The sequence below is a fragment of the Microtus pennsylvanicus genome, chromosome 6, assembly GCF_037038515.1.
Source record: "Microtus pennsylvanicus isolate mMicPen1 chromosome 6, mMicPen1.hap1, whole genome shotgun sequence".
NCBI lineage: Eukaryota > Metazoa > Chordata > Mammalia > Rodentia > Cricetidae > Microtus > Microtus pennsylvanicus.
This window is the reverse complement of record NC_134584.1, coordinates 10,907,681-10,928,176: the sequence shown is the minus strand read 5'-3', so window position 1 is coordinate 10,928,176 and position 20,496 is coordinate 10,907,681. Positions and strand designations below refer to the sequence as shown.

Here is a 20,496-nt window from a genome sequence, read left to right as displayed (position 1 = left end):
GATATCACCACCTTATTTCTGGTTCTGTACTCTGGTTCCTTCTTCTGGGCACTAACATTATTCTGAGCTCCTTCCGGAGGCCCCCTAATCCCCCACCGGGAGAGTTAGAATCAGCATCTGAACGCGACATGTAGAGGTCCGCTAAGGCATCCACCATGGTGCGGCGGTCCTAGAATCCCTTTGCTGTGTTCCCAGGTTGGGTGAGATGGGAGGAATGTGCTCTCTAGAGTGGTGGAGCGAGGAAGGCTGAAGCCTTTCTGTAGCGCTCCCTGTGGCACTGCTCTGCCGCCTGACGCGCGGCAGCAGGACCAACAATCTAGCTTTCGCCTAGTGTGCCGCCTCTCTGCCCAACTGTATGGGTTAAGTTTCACGAAGAACAGCTCTCCGTTTTTGCAAGGCCCCCTCATCATCCCAGCAAGAAGCAGGCAGGACGAGCACCGGCTCTTGTTCATTGGGTGTCGCTGACTCACGATCTTTTCTTACCATCTCTCCGCCTTACGTGTCACCTTTGGCCTTTAACATTAGATACGGTTACCTAGCAACACTTCACAGCCAACTTGTGTAAATAAGCCGAACCCTTGCAAGGACTGAGTGAGGTGTGAGCTTCTGTGTCAGGCTCGAGGGGCTCAGTGTCTGAGGTTCATCTGGACCCCCGGATGGGAAGCTCTGTGGTCAGAGTTTAGCCTTTCAGTGTAGCCAGCCGCCCCTGGAAAGAGTAGAAAGGCCAAACCCAGTGTGATCCCCTGACTTTGCAGTTAAAGGGGCAAATGCAAAGAGCAGAGGCGATTCTTTGGGTCATTGGTGGTGGTGGTGGTGGTGGGGAGAACTGTTAGTGACGACTTATTGCATGAATAATACAAACCCAGAGGCAGACGTTGGGGTTCAAGCTGAAGATCAGAAAAGCAAAGCAGCCAACCACTAGAGACCTTTCACCTCTGCCAAATCTTCAGACCGAAAAGGGCAAGATCCTGTTTCCACGAATCCTCAGACTCCTCACTCCAGTGAGTTCCTGTCTCTTCCCCTTTACGTTCCGTTCTCTGTTCAGCCATATTGCTCCTGTCTCCACCTCCCTAGTGCTGGGATTAAAAGTGTGTGACTCCCAAACACTAGGATTAAAGATGTGCGCTACTACCACCTGGATTTGTTTCTAGCTGGATCCTGTGTAGTCCAGGGTAACCTTGAACTCTGTCTCCTAAATCCTGGGATTAAAGGTTTGTTACACCATTCCATGGCCTCTAGTGGTTTAGCTTTGCATTCTGATCTTCAAGCAGACTTTATTTACTAAAATACAAACAAAGTATCACTAGAATGACTCTTGTGAAGAGCAGGCTTTCCTCGACCTGAAGATGGTCTTTGAGGCACAGGATCCAGCTTCTCTCCATCACCATGTTCTTCCAGCCCCTCACGCCGGGCTCTTCACAGGCTGGCAAACTGTGGAAAGGCAGAGTCCTTAGAATATAAAATCCCATCTATTAATAACAGTGTTATTAAGTTAGAGACTAGAACTGATGCTGGGGGAGCTAAATTTAGCAAACAGAGAAAAATGATATGTAATTAGTCATATCTATTATTTCAAAGACGTGAAACGATACTTGAAAACGGTTTTGGTTGTTTGTTTTAATGCTCCAGTATCTCCTGGAGCCCAGGCTGTCCTCAAATCCGCCATGTAGCCAAGGAAGACTTGGAATTTTTTTTTGACCTCCACCCCTGAGTGCGAGGATCAAGGCAATATACCAATGCTCCTGATTTTATTATGTAGTGCTAGGAAATCCAAGCCAGGCTGTGTCTGTCAGGCAAATGCTCGGCCAACTGAGCTGAGCTACAGTCCCAGCCCTTGAAAACACTCTTACAGTTTTTTAGTTCATTATGGTCCACAAATACTAGTCCACTCCCATTTGTAGGAGTGCTTTCCTCTTTTTTTTGTATTTATTTACTTACTTACTTGGAGACAGGGACACACTATATAGCTATGTTGCTCTAGCTGACCTAGAACTTACTATGTAGACCAGGCTGGCCTCGAATTTACAGAGATCCACCTGCCTCTGCCTCCCAAATGCTGGCATTAAAGACCTGCGCCTCCACATCTGGCCTGCTTTCCTCTTCTTCACATACTGTCTCTACTTCTCTTTCTTAAGAAAGAAAAGCGAAGAGCCAGAAGGCGGCTCAGTAGGTATATGCTGCTCTTCCGGAGGACCCAGGTTTGGCTCCCCACACCCAGAGTAGCTCACAGCTCGAGTCTAAGTGCAGTTCTAGGGATCCATGTCCTCTTTGAGGCTTGAAGGCTATCAGGCAACCACATGGTGCACATGCATACACATACATACATACATACATACATGTACATGTGTCAGGTCCCCAAGAAACTAGGGACAAATGGCCAACTGTGGTACCTATTAGCATATCAAAGCCCACACAGGCCTCCAGGCTCACTCAGTACCCATGATGCCTCTCAGCTTTTCTTTTTATCATGCCCAGGGACTTGACTTTCTCTGCCTTCTCATCCCCTCCTCTTCCATCCCCTCTCCTCCCCTTCCCTCCCATCTCCTCCCTTTCCCTCCCTTGTCTAACTTCTCTTTCCTATAGAACCCTCCCATTTCAGCAACATTCTCTCTCTGGATTCTGTTGGTTCTTTCCTTTCTTGGCCCCTTCTCCTTTGCTCCTCCTCTCTTCTCTCCATTCTTATGTCACCACCCTTCTTTCTCCTCTCATGGCCCGGTCTGTTCTGCTCACTGTATCCAATCTGGACTTTTCCAAGAGCCTCCGGATGTACTCTCCCTCTTATCTGCAATAAAAACCTTCTCAACCATACCACGGAGTGGTCGTGTCCTTATTTCATTCATCATGCAGGCAACACACACACACACACACACACACACACACACACACAGAGAGAGAGAGAGAGAGAGAGAGAGAGAGAGAGAGAGAGAGAGAGAGAGAGATTTTAAAGAAAAGAGAAGAGGGAAAAGTCATATAGTTTGTGTGGTAACACACACACCACGGTCCAGCACTTGGGAGGCCTCCACAGGAATATCAAGAGTTCAAGGCCAGAAAAGGCTACAGGGCAAATTCAAGGCCAACCTGGGAGACTGTCTCAGAAACAAAAAAACAGAGGCTGGAAAGGTGGCTCAGCAGTCAAGAGCCCTTGTGGTTCTCCCAGAGAACACAGGCTTGGTTCTGAGCACTCACACAGGGCTCCCAACTGTCTGTTACTCCAGTCCCGGTGGTCCACTGCACTCTTCTGGCCTCTAGGGGCACCAGGCACACAGACACACGTGCAGGCAAAATATCCACACACAAAGTTAGAAAATGAAAACAAAACAAACAAACCCAAGTAAATCTCCCTCTCATACACACACACACTTTCTGAGGAGAAAAAAATTTGATTTAGTGGAAAACTGAGGAAGGGCACCCTTCCCTCCATTGTGCTGGCTTTTGACAGTTCATAACAGAGGAACAATCCTGTCCCACCTGAGGTGTTGAACGGAGCTCAGGGGTCTCTGCTGAGTCATCTCTCTTAGCACAGACACACCTGCTCTCGGGGCTCTTTTTGTTGGTCTAGCTTGTCTTAAAGACGGGGCTGCCCAGAGCAAGGTCACGAATCTGCGGGCCGCCTCACCACCGCACAGGAAAATTAACATAGTTTCATTGCCTTTGCTTGGGGATGTTGAGGGAAGGTTGGGGCAACAGGAAGCCGCTACCCACGCCATCTTCTTTTCTCGGGGTTTTCTTTCACTACTTTCCTTCCTCCTTAGACAGTGACCCGAGTCACATGAAGAGAACGTGGACGTGGGGGTTAAGTACACAAATATAGTAGCTTATTCCTTGACATAGCCTGATTGTGATTGACAACCGAGAAGCACAGGTCCCAGCAGACAGGCACCGGGCAGCATCCCAGGCTCCCCTCCCTGTCTCCTCAGGCCCTTGCTTTCCTCCTATCACCTCTTTTCCCACCCCGCCCTCTTGCCTCCATCCCAGAGCAAGCCCCTTTCGCGGTCCCTGCAGACCCCCCGATTTCAGGTCTCCTCTTCCTCTTCCTCCTCCCCATCTCCCTTGGCTCGGACTTTCCCCCGGAATACAGGTCACCGGGCCGCCCGTCACCGCGTCCACTTCCCGTGCTGGACGAGGCTCCTCCCTCCCTCTGCATGTCCCTCCCCTCGCAATTAGCTCCAGAGTGTCTGTCTCCCGCTGCCTGCCTCTTTCTTCACCACCAGACAAGGTAGGTGCAGGTCGCTGGGGACCAACAAGCCTGCTGGACCTTGTGCGTGGGTATGCATTAAAGCAAAGGGCTTTTGCTGGTGTAGAGGTGAGGCACTTTCCAAGTCCGCTTTCCAAAGTGAACTCTCATGACAGTATATTTGTCCTTGCAAAAAGGCAGGGACCACACCCTGATTCAGACCTAGGCAGCCACTCTTTACTTCTGAGTATACTTTCATGTAGGTGTTCAGATGTTAGCTTTTAAAACAGCTGAGAGCCTGTAGACCAACTTGTGTTCCCAAGGAAACTTTCTCCCTCCCCTTAAATACTATTTTTAGGCTGGGTCTTTTGATTGTATGGTTTTTGTGAATATGGAACCATGAACAAACAGCACCTTTGCATCAAAATCAGTACCCACGTCTGGAAGATCTTCTGTGCTGCAAAGAGGTGCTGTCATATGAGAATCCGACATCCTAGATGGCGGGTCAGTCTTGCCAGGACAGACAGTGCGGTTTACACTGCATGGCCACTGGGTCTGGCCCAGGCTGCAGAGACTGGCTGATGCAGTTTATATCCACTTGTTGATAGAAAAGGCCACCTGTTGTTTTCAGAGCCCATTTAAAACAGGAGAGTCAGAAAGGAGCCCCGTGCACACGTCCACGCTCCGGACAGCCTGCTGGGCCTGCAGCAGTCAGAGAACAGGCCAAAGGCAGGGCTGTGATTGGCATGTTTAAAGAGGTTGCTACGTGCCTCTTACCTTAGCTTTCTATCTACTGCCATCCAAACAGTAGACCTTTTGCAAACCTCTGGCACGGTCAGGAAAGCTAAGTACTTGGAGGAGGGACAGCGGAATCACCTAAGGTTAAGAGTTGGCTCTGCCTTCCCTAGGGCAGGACTCAAAATCAAGATCAGTGGAGTTTCTACATTTGACCTGGCAAACTGCCAAGGCCTCCTTGTTAAACAGCAACTTTCTACAAAATCAAATGCATTCTGAGCCCGGTCTTGTCGACATTGCTTTTGCAATCCTGTTTGTGCCTTCAGTTTGCTGAACTTTTTTTTTTCCATTTCTTTTGGACAACTTCGTTGTGTGATCTGACTTCGGATCTACACACATCCTTAAATATTATGAAGTCAGGAAGCTCACATTCTGACATGGTTTACTGACCTGTCTGACTCCAGGGGGGACGTGATCCTGAGTTCGGCTGCTAAAAGACTGTTTCCCACAAAAGGTTTCTCCAGGCAGGTGTAGAAATAAACATGTTTTGTGTTTGTCATGACAGAGGAGACAGATGTCCTAGTTGGCTCAACAAAGTCAGAACGTGCAGACGTAATCTAGTAAAGGAAGACCCCAGAGAGGGGCCTGTGAGAAACGAGACATGGGAAGCCCTTGGAGGGGCTGATGGAGCTCTTGGAGGAATGAGGGAGCCCTTGGAGGGATGAGGGAGCCCTTGGAGGGATGAGGGATTTAGGGATGAGCTCTTGGGTGGGCTGAAGAAGCCCTTGAAATTTGCATATCACACCTACAAAAAACAGAGAGTTTTTTTCCTCTCTCTCTCTCTCTCTCTCTCTCTCTCTCTCTCTCTCTCTCTCTCACACACACACACACACACACACACACACTTTTCAAGACAGAGTTTCTCTGTATAGCCCTGGCTGTCCTGTAACTCACTCTGTAGAGTAGGCTGGCCTCAGACTCACAGAGATCTGCCTGCCCCTGCCTCCAGAATGCTGGTATTAAAGGTGTGTGCCACAACTGCCCAGCTAAACGAGTAGCCCAGGCTGGCCTCAAACTCCTGTCTTTGCCTCCTTCAGCAAATCCCACTGGCATTCGAAATCACAAGTGACTTGTTTTTATTTTTAAAGACAGGGTCACTAGCCTAGGCTGGCCTCAAGTTCCCGAAGTAGCAAAGGACAACCCCGAACTTCTCGCTCTCCATCCCGAAGTGCTCAGATTACAGGTTTGTGCCACCATACTATATTTTGGGAGATCTGGGGATTGGAGCCAGGGCTCTGTGCTTGCCAGACAAGCACCCCACCAGCTGAGCGATACACCCAGCCCACCTTGTCTTTTGGCTGGTAATTTACAGAGGAATTTGCCTGTGAGAGGCAGGCTTGCAGGGGCAACAAATGTCCTGCTGCAAGAGATTTATATGATTGCAGTGCCTTCCGTGAATGTTTACGGGGAAGCCAGCACTTTGTGCTGCTAGCCACTGTAGCTATAGCTAGAGAATGTCCTCCATAAGGAATGTCCTAATATTTTCTGGTGTCACCAAGAGCTCCCTGAGTTCTGGAGGCTCTGCCAGTGGCAACTACGGGCCTGATCTAAGGGTGTGTCCTCAAACACACAGTCAGTGAGCCTATCCCTATACGGGGGGTACAGGAACCCTCCCGCTCCCGTGCAGAAGAGGCCTTGCTTCAGTGCAAAATGTCCTTCCTCTTTGGCTCACTCTCTGGCTCTTTGGAGTCCAGCCCTATTCTGTGTATCTGAGTCATTTTGCAATTCTAGGTCATGGGTAACTGGTAGACTGATAAATTTCTAACTTACGTCCTGCTTGTTACACAATTAATCTCCTTCCTCCCTTCCTTGGGAAGAAAGCTTGTATCCATGTGAGCTTCATCCCACCTTCATGGGGGGCATGCATTCCAGACAGTTAGAGCATCCCCCACTTTCCCGTCACCCCAGGTGAGAACTTACTGTGTACTATGGATGGGGCAGAGTGCAGAATGTTCTTCACACACGGTGGCCTTCTAGAAAAAAGAAGTGAATGTAGCCGAAAGCAAGGACGTGAAGGAATGCCCTGGCACTCCACAGTATCTCTGTGGTAAAGGCAAAGGTGTGGGGGGAATATTCCTGGCTCTTTTCACCACAGGACCACAGGTGATAAGGTGTAGCGCCCGGTGCATTATCTTGCTTAAGCTGACTGTAAAGGTCACCTTGTGTTTTTCTCACTTTAGTAATAAAACTGAGAAGTATGTCGGGCTGCCCTTGAGCTCAGAAGCCTGGAGTCCTGTGGTTTGTCCCCACGCAAATCCTTTGATTCTTGAGACTAGCAAGTCTCACTGGCCCTGAGTGAGTCTAGTTTTTATGTCTGTATGGGATTGAGGCCTTTACTTTATCCTGAACTCGGTCTTTTAGAAAATGTGTCATCGGATAAAGCAAAACTCCTGCAGACAGACCCAGAAAACATGGGCTGCCGAGGGTCAGGCACACCTTCCCGATTCTTAGCCTGGACCCCAACAGGCCAGACCGGGTAGAAGCTGCCTGCTCTGTCCAGAGTACTCTTGGCTCCTGCCTCACAGGCTGGGCTCGGGAGCTGAGACCATGTGAAAGAGGCGGGCAGGACTCCAGCCTTCCACACATGGCATTCTTGGGCCTATGTTGGCTCTACCGCATTCTGTGGGGAAAAAAAAAAAACTTGGCACTCCTGGATGTAAAAATTCCTTTTGTAATTGGAGCTCAAGTCAAAAGAGCCCGTTACCAGTGGCCTTGGAGAGGCTAGACTCTCCTGGGTCCTCACAGCCGAGCACAGGTCAGAAAGCAGCTTCTGGAACCAGTTCCTTCCTTCCTTCTTTTTCTTCTTTTGTTTTGAGATAGGGTCTCTCACCCAGGCTGGCTTGCTTGCTTACTTCTGTCTTGTTTGGAAGATTCCTCCTCTGCCCAGAGCAGTGTATAGGGTGGTCCTTTCCTGACTCATTAGGATGGTTGAGAACCACAGATATAGGCCAGTATTACCTCCCCACAACTCTATTATGCATCTGTGTTTTTTGAAACAGGGTCTCATTATGTAGCTCTGCTTGTCCTAGAACTCAGCATGTAGACCAGGCTGGCCTCGAACTCACTGAGATCTGCCCTATGAGTTCAAGGCCAGCCTAGTCTACAAAGCAAGTTCCCAGGACAGCCAGAGCTTTTACACAGAGAAACCCTGTCTGAAAAATCAACAACAACGAAAACAATGTTGCTTCTTCACTAATGTGTGGTAGGTAGTGTGTGCACACTCCCTGTGACTTTCTCTAGGACACAGGACACACATCTAGTCTATGTTGTTTCATGTCCTTGTATGAAATATCTGGCTTTTTATGGAGTCTTTTAATAGTTTTTTTGTTGTTTTCGAGACAGGGTTTCTCTGTGTAACAGCCCCAGCTGTCCTGGAACTAGTAACTAGTTCTTGTAGACCAGGCTAGCCTTGAACTCACAGAGATCCGCTTGCCTCTACCTCCTGAGTATTGGGATTAAAGGTGTGCACCACCACTGCTCAGCACCTTTACATATATATATATATGTGTGTGTGTGTGTGTGTGTGTGTGTGTGTGTGCATGTGTGTGTGTGTATATGGCCTCATGCTCAAGAGCACTGATCATTTGTATCTCCTGAGTGCTGGGATTAAAGGTATGCATCACCACACCCTTTGCCTTTTAATCTTGTCATTCATCCTAATTAATTCTTAGTAACTTTATTGTCTTCTCTATAGTGAACATTTGGAAACTTGTACTATCTAAGTAGAGAGACTAGGGCAACCTTGAACTCACAACTCACTGAAGATTCTGATGAAACAGAGGCCATTTCCCCTCCTAACCCACCCCACAGGGAAACAAGTCCCAGGTAGCTTCATCTGTCTCTGAAAGATAGGATCTTGCCCTGCTGCCACAGTACCCTCCCTCACCCAGCATAGCCCCAGTCATTCACATCTTTACATATCTACTTAATGTTCAGTTTTCTGTAGTTTTATTTATTTTTTTATTTTTGTTTTGTTGTTTTGTTTTTGAGATGTTTCTCTATATGTAGCCCTGACTGGGAACTCACTCTATAGACCAGGCTGGCCTCAGATTAACAGAGATCTGTCTGCCTCTGCCTTCCAAGTGCTGGGGTTAAGTGTCCCTGGCTTGGTTTTATTCCTTAAAAAATGATTCACTATCTCTGTGTGTGTGTGCCTGCGTAAGTTTATGTGCACTGTGTGAATATTGATGTCCCGAGGGTCAGAGGGCCTCAGATCTCCTGGAATTGGAGTTCCAGGTCACCTAACCTGAATCCTAGGAACTGAACGCAGGTCCTCTGCAAGAACAGTCAGGGCTTTTAGGCACTGAATCATCTCTACAGTCTGTTGACCAAGGTTTCTGTCCCATAAGGCCCCATAGCTATTTAGTACCAAAATAAACACACAGAGGTCTACATTAATTATAAACTGATTGGCCCAGTAGCTCGGGGTTCTTATTAACTCTTATAACTTATATTAGCCCATAACACTTGTCTGTGTTAGCCACATGGCTTGGTACCTTTTTCAGTGAGGCAGTCACATCTTGCTTGCTCTGTGTCTGGGTGATGACTGCAGACTGAAACTTCCCTCTTTAAGAATTCTCATTGCCCCACCTCTACTTCCTAACTGGTTGGCCCGCCTTTACTTCCTGCCTGACTACTGGCCAATCAGTGTTTATTTAAAATACAAGTGACAGGGTACAGACCATTGTACAGCACCAGTCCCACTTTTTTTTAAAAATCCTTAGCAGTTAGTTAAAGTAAACTGAAATTTGCTAATCTTTTTCCTTGATGATAGTATGATTTTGAGGTCTCATTTAAGAAATCAGGCCTTAGTCCAATGTTAGGAAAGATGTCCCCTGCATGTGCATGGGAGAGGCTAATTCTGCATCCTCTGCCTGGATTCCGAGTCTTGGGATGTGCTCTGTGCTGTGCAGTGAGGGGTCCCTGTGACTTGTTTTCTCAGCTGTGTCTTGTTGGCCTCTGGGTTGACCCTACAGAACCCCACTGTGCATTTCTGTGCACCTGACACCTTAGTGGACAACCAAGGCTTGGGGTGTCTAGAATAGTCCTGTTGTCCTCCCCACCCTGTTCTCACCTCTCTGTAGTTCTGTGAGCAAATGAAGCAACTCTGCTCTCCCACAGTTGACCTTGGGACACAGTCCCCTCCTGTGTGTTTTACCCCTCCTTGGTTCCCTGGAATATCACCACTAATTCCAGATGGTTTATGTTTTATTTCTTTGTGCATGTGTGTGTGTTTGGATGTACAGGTGTATATGAGTATACATGCATGGAGAGCCCCAAGACAACCTTGGGAACATTCTTCAGGTGTGAACACCTTTTACATTGTATTTTTTAGATTTGTTTTGGACTTCCTTTCCACTGCTCCTCTGAGCATCACCCATGCTTCCGTCCATGCTTATTCCTCTGTCTCCCTCTTTCCCCTTCTCTCTCTCTTCCTCTCCCCCTCTCTCTTTTTCTATCACTCACATCTTGGCTGTGTATGAGCCTGGTTTAGAACTTTTTAAAGATTCAGGATTTAATGTTCTCAGTTTTTTCTGTTGTTTATCTCTTAGAAAAATTTGTTAGATCTGAATGTACGTGTGCTTCCAAAGTAACTACACAGAAATGTAATCCTGAAGACGGCTTTATCAGGAGGTGGAGCCTGTGGGAGAGGAGAAGGTCACAGGGGCCCAGCTCCTCTTAGGATTTTATGAGCACTCTCGTAAGAGACTCCAGAGAACTGTTTGTCCGCTCCTACCATGTGAGGACACAGGAGGGAACTGATGTCTGTGGTCAGAAAGAGTGCCTGCTACAGACAACAGAGTGACTGTCACTTTTACCATGGGCTTCTCGTCCCTCAGTCTTCAGGACCATGCCATTGCTTTTTTTTTTTTTTTGAATTTTTCGAGACAGGGTTTCTCCGTAGCTTTTTGGTTCCTGTCCTGGAACTAGCTCTTGTAGTCCAGGCTGGCCGCGAACTCACAGAGATCCTCCTGCCTCTGCCTCCCGAGTGCTGGGATTAAAGGTGTGCGCCACTACCGCCCGGCATGCCATTGGTTTTGAACTGTTGTATTTTGTGACAGCAGCCTAAGGGGCCTCATTTCGTGTGTCTCATTGGGGCCGAACTCATTTTCACTCTGTCCCCCTGAATACTTGCAGTGCGGACTGGACAGTTCTCTACAGTGCAGTGGACTGACTTACTGGCCTAAGTATGTACGGCTTCCATTGTAGCTGATTTCTAAACCCTTTGAGTTTTTATTATGCTCTTGTTATATTTAGCGAATTAGCTTTGAGACATGGTCTCTCTCGCATGGTCTGCCATGTAGCTGAGGATAACCTTAAGCTTCTCATCCTTCCGCCACTACCTCCTAAATGCTGGTCCAGTTACCAGCCAGGGTAACTGCTCAGGGTCTGGACCAGGCATGTTCAGGCTGTCTGTCCTAAGTGGTTATTCCCCGTGCTTGCCTGACTTTGCTGGTTTCCAGGTGTGCACCTGGTTTATGATAGGGATCTAACTGTGGGTTCCATGCACTCTAGATGGTGCTATAGGAAATCCTACAGCCAGTAGCCTTTAAGTTACCTGCCCACTTGGGCGTGGCCTCTTATGCTATTTATGCCAATGTAAAGTGCATCTGGGCTCTTTTTCCGGCTGCGGGATTCAGTTGCTGTTTTCCGTTCCAGCAGAGGATATTGATTTGTGAGTCTACCCCTAAATAAATAACCCTCTATTATTGTCAGTTCTGAGTTAGTGTGGGATTTCTTCTAAGCTTCCTTCTTCAGCTGAGTGCTTTAGCAAGTGAGTTATGTTTCCAGTTTTGTCTTTCATCACACTTGTAACATTTACATCAAATATTTGTGGAGATTTATACCAAAGTTATTATAGGGGAAGTTTGTTCATATCTGTTTGAAAAGACTGTCCTGGCCAATGCTTCATGAAGGCATCACCTGTGTATGTCCTGATACAAAGCCATCAAGGGACCAATCTGTCCTAATACCATGATCTAATTGTCTCTGGAGATAGCAGGTTCACTAAACCCCTAGGTGTCTCTTAATCCAGTCAAATTCACAGTCAACATCAGCCAACACACCACCAAGTTATTTCAGAATAATGTCACACAGGATGTTTTCCTAGTAATTTTGATGATAATTTATCTAGCACAGATTATCTTTAGATCTGTACCAGTCAGCATGTGATGCATATTTTGTTTCCTCTGTAGCCTGACATCAAGACCCCAATGGCTAACGAAGCTAACCCCTGTCCGTGTGACATTGGTCACAAGCTAGAGTATGGTGGCATGGGCCAGGAAGTTCAGGTCGAGCACATCAAGGCATACATCACCAAGTCCCCCGAGGATACAGGAAAAGCTGTGATTGTTGTCCAGGATATATATGGCTGGCAGCTGCCCAACACCCGGTATATGGCCGACATGATTGCTGGAAATGGATACACGTACGTATGAAGTTCTGTTCTTTGCTTCAATTCATGTAAATCTCTGTGGTCTGCTTTGTTCCCTTCAGAAAGACAAACCCAAAAGCCAAACACAGCCTGAGCTGTATTCTCATTTACATTATCTGTTTCCTTATCTCAGTCATGGGAACTGGGAACTATCCTTTGAAATTTAACACTGACCTGATGGAGCCAAGTCTTCTGAACAGAATCCCTGGGCATCAGGTCCTCAGTGGTACCTGACCCTACAGACATGCTGTACGGAGGGTTCCCACAAAGGGTTCCACCCACCCAGGCACAGGCCAGCACACCTGTGCACACTCAAGCACCTCAGCCTCAGGGTGGGTTTCACAGGTCTCCTTGGAAGGTGACTCAGAACAAAAGAAAGTCACAGGTCAAGGCACTTCTAAAGTACACGTGTGGAAATATCAGGTAGGTGAGTTCTAGCAAAGCCTGCTCCTGTGGTGTTACGTGATAGCTGAGGATGCGCTTAGCTCTTGTGTTGGTGGATGCTACTGCCCTGTGACACATTCCAAGGTGGTTTAGCTGACAGTCACAGGGGTGTTAGGTCCGACCAGGATGGTGATGAGTAGGTGAGGAGGGCTGAAGACACCCAGGGGTCCTGGACTCTGGACCTGCAGCACCCCAGTTTCCTCACAGTGGCGAAGCTCCAGTCAGTTTACTACTTTAGCACCTCCTTTTGCACAGGTGAGGTGGCTTCTTTTCTGGGAACTTGAGTTCATAGTCCCCAGAAAGTTGGAAGTCCAGGGTGAGCCGGTCTTCTTACCCCCACTAAGCTTCGATACAAACCAACCTAGGGATGAAGAGACGACCTTGAGGAGAGTGGGCAGCTTCCAGGGGGAAGCCTCTAAATAAACCTCCAAAGCCCACGTGGACAGGGACCCTAACCCTTGCAGCCGTCCTGGGTAGGAGGGAGGGATAGCACCTTCCCCATCTTGCAGACTGGGAAGTCCAGTCACGAAGACAGAGGCTCTTAGTTGCTCTGGGTGAATTGTAAGCAGCTGATTGAATGGGATTAGGGTTTACAAAGTCCTGACCCTCTTACTTACTCACCCTCAAGCAATCTGGGGCTGGGCAGTGCTCATTTCTGTCTGTTTGGTCAAGAATGTGAGGCTAGGGACTGGAGAGATGGCTCAGTGGTTAAAAGTCCTTGATGACTTGATAGAAAACTCAGGTTTGGTTCTGAGGACACACACGGCAGCTCACAAGTGTCTGTAACTATCACAGGGGATCTGACACCTTCTTCTGGCCTCTGCGGGCAGCAGGCATGTACATAACACACACAAAGAAGCATTCCTGCACACACAAATAAATCATAAAGAATGTGAGGGCAGAAAGTGGTCAGTGATTTGCCAAGGTCTCACTATAGGACAGGCGGTACTGAGCTGGGAACCTGACCTTTCTGGCCCAGGCCCTGGTGCTCTGCCCACCTGTGCAGCAGAGGGGCTGGTCCCTTGAATCACAGCCACAGCTAACTCTTTACTTTGGGAGACTGTGGCCCCGGCTCCACCCATCCTGAGTTGGCTTCTAGGAGAATGGCTCAGACTCCAATGTGCAATCCCAATATCCCTGGTTTCCAAACTGTGCCCGTTACGTGCCGAGTCCTTAGTCATTTGATCCTCTCTGTGATTTGTGCATGTGTACGATGAATATATGTGTATACGAGTGAGCTTTGTGCTTATCACAGCGCGTAGATAGAGGGCAGAGGGCAACCTCTGTTAGTCTTCCCTTTGCTTGTTTACTTATTCTCTGGCCTGTTCTAGAACCTGCTGTGGACCTTATTCTTGGGGCAGGAAACTGGTAGCCTGTGCCAAGGCCGGGGTGGGGGTGGGGCACATTACTTGATCATGGTGACTAGTCCTATTTCTCAGGGATGACCTTTGGCCCAAGCCAGTGTTCAAGGCCAGGACAGTCCTGGGCTGTCTGAGAAGAACAGCTAACTACATGGAGGAAGGAAGGCTGTCTGAGGGTACATACCCTTGCCCACCAGTCCAGGTCTCCTTCTGTACCCGAATACCTCTTGAGAAGTGTCCCCGATGGTGGCTGGCTCACTTGCTAGGGCAGGATCACACCCAAGCTGCTGGAAGCCTGAGTACCTGCGGCTGTGGAGTCTGAGGCAACCTGACCTGGCTCCAGATGACCTTTGATGTACTTAAGGGCGGCCTTCATGGCCGAGGTCTTTTCTTCCCTCTGCCTGGGATTGGCAGCCTACCAGGGCACTAATTAAGGCTACCTTAATAAGCCTGGACAAACATTGAGTCGACGTGATCAAAGGCTTATTCATGTCTGTATTTTACAGAACCATTGTCCCAGACTTCTTTGTGGGGCGAGAACCATGGGACCCAGCTGCTGACTGGTCCACCTTCCCTGAGTGGATAAAATCAAGAAATGCCAGAGAAGTCAATCGGTATGTTATCAACAGGCTTGAGGAGGAGCTGGGCTTCACCAGACTTCCTCCCTCCCTCCCTGTGGGATAGGTCGTCTTTGGCCCTTGACAAGTCCTTCCAACAGCACAACAAAAGAGTTGGGCTCCGGGACTCAATGAGCTGTGGATGGAGGCTGATACGCACTCCCGGCCCCACTGCCCCAGCAAGCATAGCTGCTCACCAACCTTACAAGGGATGAGTTCAAAGTTGGGCGTCCACATGGGTGCTTGTTTGCAGATATCAGGACACTCATCCCAAGTGGATCAGCAGCTCAAGAACGATTGTTTATAGAAAACCAAGGAAATCAGCTCGGGGCTAAAGTAGCAATTGGCCCATAGCTTAAAGGTATCTTCCCTGGCTGTTCAGCCTCACTTCCTGTGTGCTGGCTTCACCCTTAAGGTCTCACCTCAGAGGCAGCCCAGTCTTCCATAGCCTCTCTCCCAGCAACCCAGAGAGCACCACGTCCTGTCCCATCCCCGCCCCCCTCCCCCCAGGTCATGACTGGTTCTGCATCCTGCAAACCCATCATCCGGACCAGGAGACTGCTCTTCTCTGGTTGGTCAAGTATAAGCCACAGACTACTTGCAACCAGAGATTTGGTTTACTCCAATTTTCATTTTACTAAGGAAGCAGCGACATTAAGGTTTTATAGTAACAGAACAAATTTAAGTTCTAAATCAAGACACTTTCCAAATACATTGGTGGAAATAAAGACATCTCAGCTGTAGGACCCAGATGCCATCTTACAGTACTCTTAGCTCTTTGATTGGTGGAGAACAGGGTTTTATTGAGTTGATACATTCCAAAGGTTTTTTAATCTGTTTATCAGTATGCTAGGCTCAGCTTTATCTGCTAATTACAGGCCTTAGAGCCAGCAGAGGTGGGCAAGAAATCAGGACAGGTTGTAATTAGGCTCTAGGCCTGTGACCTTCCACTCTCCACAGCTGCTTCCGCTCTTATTTTAAGCAGGCTGTCAGCTTCTTTCTAGGAATTCTCGTTCTCACCACTAAACAAGTAAAACAAAACAAAACAAACAAACAAACGAACAAAAAACCCCCAAACTTCAGGTAATCCGGTCACCAAAACCCTGAAGGTTCCTAAATCAGCCCTCTCTTTCCAATGCCTTTTCTTTCTGTTCTAGAGAGGTAGAGGCTGTCCTGAGGTATCTGAAACAAAAGTGTCACGCCCAGAAGATTGGCATTGTAGGCTTCTGCTGGGGGGGTGCCGTTGTGCACCATGTGATGCTGAGATACCCGGAAGTCAGGGCTGGGGTGTCTGTTTATGGTAAGTGCCCAGTGCATTTTACTCTGTGAAAGGAGGGAGGCTGAGTGACAGGCCTTTCCCATGTGCTGCAGTACAAAGCACAATGGTGTGAGGTAAACCAGCTTAGCGTGGCTTTCTGGATCTGAAAACAGAATTGGGTAGGTGGCCCAGTCCGTATAGTTCTTGTCCTGCAAAAGAGTTCCTGAATTTGGTCTCCAGAACCTATGTTAAGGAGGCAGAGACAGGTGATATTTTTGCTTACTGGGCACTTTGCCTAGCCTACTTGGTAAGTCCTAGATCCTGTCTTGAAAATCTAGTTGGAAAGGCTTCCCAGGAACACATCCAGGGTTCCTCTGACTCCCACAGACACGTGCACCTATGCACCCCAGCAACAGCAAATGCAAGTACATGCAAATGTGTGTACTCGCGCACACACTCACAACCAAAAGCAAAGTCCACTTTAAAGTACAAACTGCAACTTTCACCCACCTTCTTTTTTTCTTTTGGTTTTCTGAGGCAGGGTTTCTCTGTAGCTTTGGACCCTGTCCTGGAACTAGCTCTTGTAGACCAGGCTGGCGTCAAACTCACAGAGATTCACCTGCCTCTGCCTCCTGAGTGCTGGGATTAAAGGTGTGTGCCACCACTCCCCGGCTTCACTTTTTTTAAAATTAGCAAATTAAAAAATTTTGTATTGGCATGTTACATACATGTCTGTGCACCATGTTTGTGCCGGGTACCCACGGAGGTCAGAAGGTTGTCTGATCACCTCTATAGTTACAGATGGTTGTGAGTCACCATGGGGTACTAGGAATTGAATCTGGGGTCCTCTGGAGGAGCAGCCAGTAACTGCTGAGCCATTTCTCCCACTCCAAATTTTACATTTTAGCCAAAAGAAAACAAGTTATTCTAACCATGATATAAAAACTCTGTTGGCAGAAGCAGCAGCGAACGCACAATTTAAAAGCATCCAGACTGAAATATGTCAAAAATAATGGAAGATGACTGCTATTTCGAAGTTACACATGCACAGACAGTTCCTATAGAGCAAACGAGCTCCTCGACTTGGCACTTCATCCACTACTAGCACCAAACACTAAATATTTCCTTACACAGAAGCAACTCTAGTCAGGCATCGGCACACACACTTGTAATCCAGTATTTGGGAAACTGAAGCAGGATTGGAAATTTCTGCCCAGTATGAGCTATATAGTGAGAGCCATTCTCAACCAACAAAACAAATTCAATAAGTCACCAGTTGGCCTCACACACCAGGCCAAAAGTGTATGGGTGGATCGAAAGGTTGCTTCTGGGTGCATGTCTCTCTGGCGCCACCTGCTGATTGCTGTTGTGTGAGTGGAAGGTTATGGCAGGAATTGGGCACGAGACATCCACTAATGTCCAGACCCATGATGTGGCTTAGCCCAAGTTGGGCAGGGAGCTTGGCCAGCCTCCTGTGGCTTGCTGCCTTCTGGAGAGGAGTGATGGGGAAGAGAGACGCTGTGTGCTGCTTAGCTTTGCTGTCACCCTGGCAGGAAGCAGGAAGTTGTTTCTCTCACACCTTTTAAAATCATGATCATGTTTGTGTGCAGTGTTTTGGGTCCTGCATGCAACGCCTTTGTGGAAGCCAGACAACTTTATGCGGGTTCTGGGATCAAACTCAGGCCTTAGGCTGTGTGGCCAGCGAGTCCTCCGACTAGCCACTTCCTGCCCAGTCTTCCAGCAGTCCATGGACGTGCTTTTATCCCCAAGCAAACACACCTGGGGGCTGCCTGGGCCTGGCAGTCAATACTTTGCACTTAACCTTTAAAGAGCTGAGACACGGATAAGCACTGAATGCCAATGACCTGAGGAGCATTGGGGTCTTGTTGGATTAATATCCTGCTCCAAGGCTGTTGTCCTTATGAATAAAACTGTCTAGTTCATTGAAACCAGAACAAGTGGGGCCTGTATCGAAACTTCTAGGGCAATGGTTTGAAAATTATGACCGATTGTAACAGCCACCTCGAGAGGGGACACCTCTCAGATTGCTGTCCTCGGATACCAAGCAGCCCACAGCAGTTTGGTTCCTGATGAACAAGGTGCAGAGTACGAACAGTACCAAGGTTTGGCTAGTCAGCTGTACTTTCCCAGTTCATAGGTCAGGCTCCTGTGGAAATAAACCAAGGGCTGGGGAGATGGTTAAGGCCGGGAGTACTGACTGCATAGCCATAAACACCCAAGTCCAGATCCCTGGCAGCTGCATAAAAATCTGCTGGGGGATGGTCCCTCACCCCCACCACTGGTCTAGAGAAACCTTTGAGCTCTAGGTCAATGAGACCCCGTAGCAAAAAGTAGGGTGGAGAGCGACACCGCATACACACGTGCACAAGACCCATGTGGACATGCACAGAACACACACACATGTCCACCTCCCCCACCGCAAGGAAATAGATGTATTTTTAAAGACAGGGCTTCTTTGTGTTCTGACACTTGCTCTGTAGACCAGGCGGCCTCAAACTCAGAGATCCGCCTACCTCTGCTGGGATTAAAGGCAATGTGCCACCACACCAAATCGAGGCAGCTTTCTGTGGCAGTCAATCTCCCTCAACTCTTTTCAGGCATCATCAAAGACAGTGAAGATGTTTATAATTTGAAGAACCCGACGTTGTTCATTTTTGCGGAAAATGATGCCGTGATCCCACTTGAGCAGGTGAGTGGGCAGCCTTCATAGTGTATCCTGACACTTAAAAGTTCCAAAGAACGCATTTATCATTGTAACTGTTTCCAATGACGAAAACTTACTAAAGACTGGAACTTGAGCCCAGACTGGGTCTGTTCAGAGCAAGAGCTGAAGGAAATGTTCCTGACACAACCTATTCACTGAGAAAGAACAGTCCCCACAGTAGCCCACTGGTTACCATACGAGATAGATAACAAGATTAAGCCCAGGAGGTTGATAAGGAAAGTCTAAGTTAAAGCAGTAATTTGTAAACCACTCCTTTCAACAGTCCTCAGCTTCAGATCAGTTGGTTTAATTTTACTCTAGTGTGAAAGTTAACACATGGAAGGCCAGCTTTGGTTCTTTTCCTGGCTGAGGCTACTCCTGTATAAGGTCTCATGATGTTGATAACTGGGACAAAGAACATCTTCCCAACAACCCCATGGTCACTATGGAAACCAGCAATAGTCTCACTGTGCTTTGCTATGCTAGACTGTCAGTAGGGCAGTTGTACTGAATGCCTGCCCTGATGCTGTAGGAGACAGCACCCAGCAGGCTTCATACATGCATCCATCCTTTTTAGACTAAGGTCTCACGACAGAGACCCGACCGGCCTCAGGCAGAGATCTGCTGCCCCTGCCTCTCTGCTAGGGATAAGAATGTCCACCATCAAGCCCAGTTTTGATTTGTTGGGTCTTCTGTTAACTGGTGTGCCACCAGCCTTACCCTGCTCTGCAACTCCTCTGACAGAGGCTAGGAACTGTTTACTGTGCAAAGCGTGTCAGCTCAGGGTTAAAGTCACATCATCTCACCTTTTTTTTTTGTGCACTAGGTCTCCGTGCTGACTCAGAAACTGAAAAAACACTGCATAGTTAATTACCAAGTTAAAACATTTTCTGGGCAAACTCATGGCTTTGTGCATCGGAAGAGAGAAGACTGTTCCCCTGCCGACAAGCCCTACATTGAGGAGGCGAGGAGGAACCTCATCGAGTGGTTCAACAAGTTCATGTAACAGTACTCAAGCACAAGGCAGCTGTCATTTAGATTTTCCTGGGAATAATTAGCCATCTGGTTTCTTACTTTACATAAAATATAGGGATCTTCAAATTCTTCTGAAACACAAATACAAAAGAAACTAAAAAATATTTAATATGCAATAGAAAATTTTTTTCTTTTGGTTTTTCGAGACAGGGTTTCTCTGTGTAGCTTTGGAGCCTTTCCTTATCTTGTAGACCAGGCTGGCCTCGAACTCACGGAGGTCTGCCAGCCTCTGCCTCCCGATTGCTTGGACTAAAAGTGTGCACCACCACTGCCAGACACAATAGAAATTTTCAATAAATGCTCAGTACCTGAAGAACTCAAATGATGGTGTAACTGTAGTTATTAGGGGGAATCTGGGTCCACTCAAGGAGCAGCTACGTTTTCAGACATGGCCTTATGTTGTTAATTGGAACTCTGTTAAAACAATTCATGTGCAAAGCCAGAAAGATGATGAGTTACCAACTAGGTGGGTTAACCCTCCCTGATGCTATGGGCTTTGGGGAAGCTCAATGCCTCCCATATGCACAGTGTGAGCAGCGTGGATTCCGTTCCCAGAGGCCCAATTATTCAACCTAATAAACTGATGTTTTTAAACTTTACGAATTTTTAGCTTCACTTTTAAACAAACACTTGTGTATAAGCGCCATTACGT

General features: G+C 47.8%; 1 protein-coding gene across 3 annotated transcripts; it reads left to right on the top strand.

The window, feature by feature from the left end:
- The first annotated feature begins 4,106 nt into the window (after window positions 1-4,106).
- On the top strand, window positions 4,107-20,443 carry Cmbl (carboxymethylenebutenolidase homolog). 3 transcript variants are annotated; one of them, XM_075975779.1, is made up of 7 exons: window positions 4,120-4,216; window positions 6,058-6,152; window positions 12,166-12,398; window positions 14,716-14,823; window positions 15,984-16,126; window positions 18,703-18,794; window positions 19,636-20,443. In XM_075975779.1, exons 3-7 carry the CDS (start codon window positions 12,184-12,186, stop codon window positions 19,813-19,815), a joined length of 738 nt encoding a protein of 245 aa, XP_075831894.1. In that variant the 5' UTR covers window positions 4,120-4,216; window positions 6,058-6,152; window positions 12,166-12,183; the 3' UTR covers window positions 19,816-20,443. The 3 variants fall into 3 exon arrangements, with proteins under 3 accessions (XP_075831897.1, XP_075831894.1, XP_075831896.1); XM_075975782.1 differs by lacking the exon at window positions 6,058-6,152 and having other exon boundaries at window positions 4,107-4,216; XM_075975781.1 differs by lacking the exons at window positions 4,120-4,216; window positions 6,058-6,152 and adding an exon at window positions 11,592-11,645.
- Window positions 20,444-20,496: the final 53 nt, after the last annotated feature.

Coding starts and splice junctions, on each gene's coding strand:
- Cmbl (XM_075975782.1), top strand. CDS start 12,184: ATGGCTAACGAAGCTAACCCCTGTCCGTGTGACATTGGTCACAAGCTA. Junction 14,824..15,983: donor AATGCCAGAGAAGTCAATCG/GTATGTTATCAA, acceptor TTTCTGTTCTAG/AGAGGTAGAGGCTGTCCTGA. Junction 18,795..19,635: donor CCGTGATCCCACTTGAGCAG/GTGAGTGGGCAG, acceptor TTTGTGCACTAG/GTCTCCGTGCTGACTCAGAA.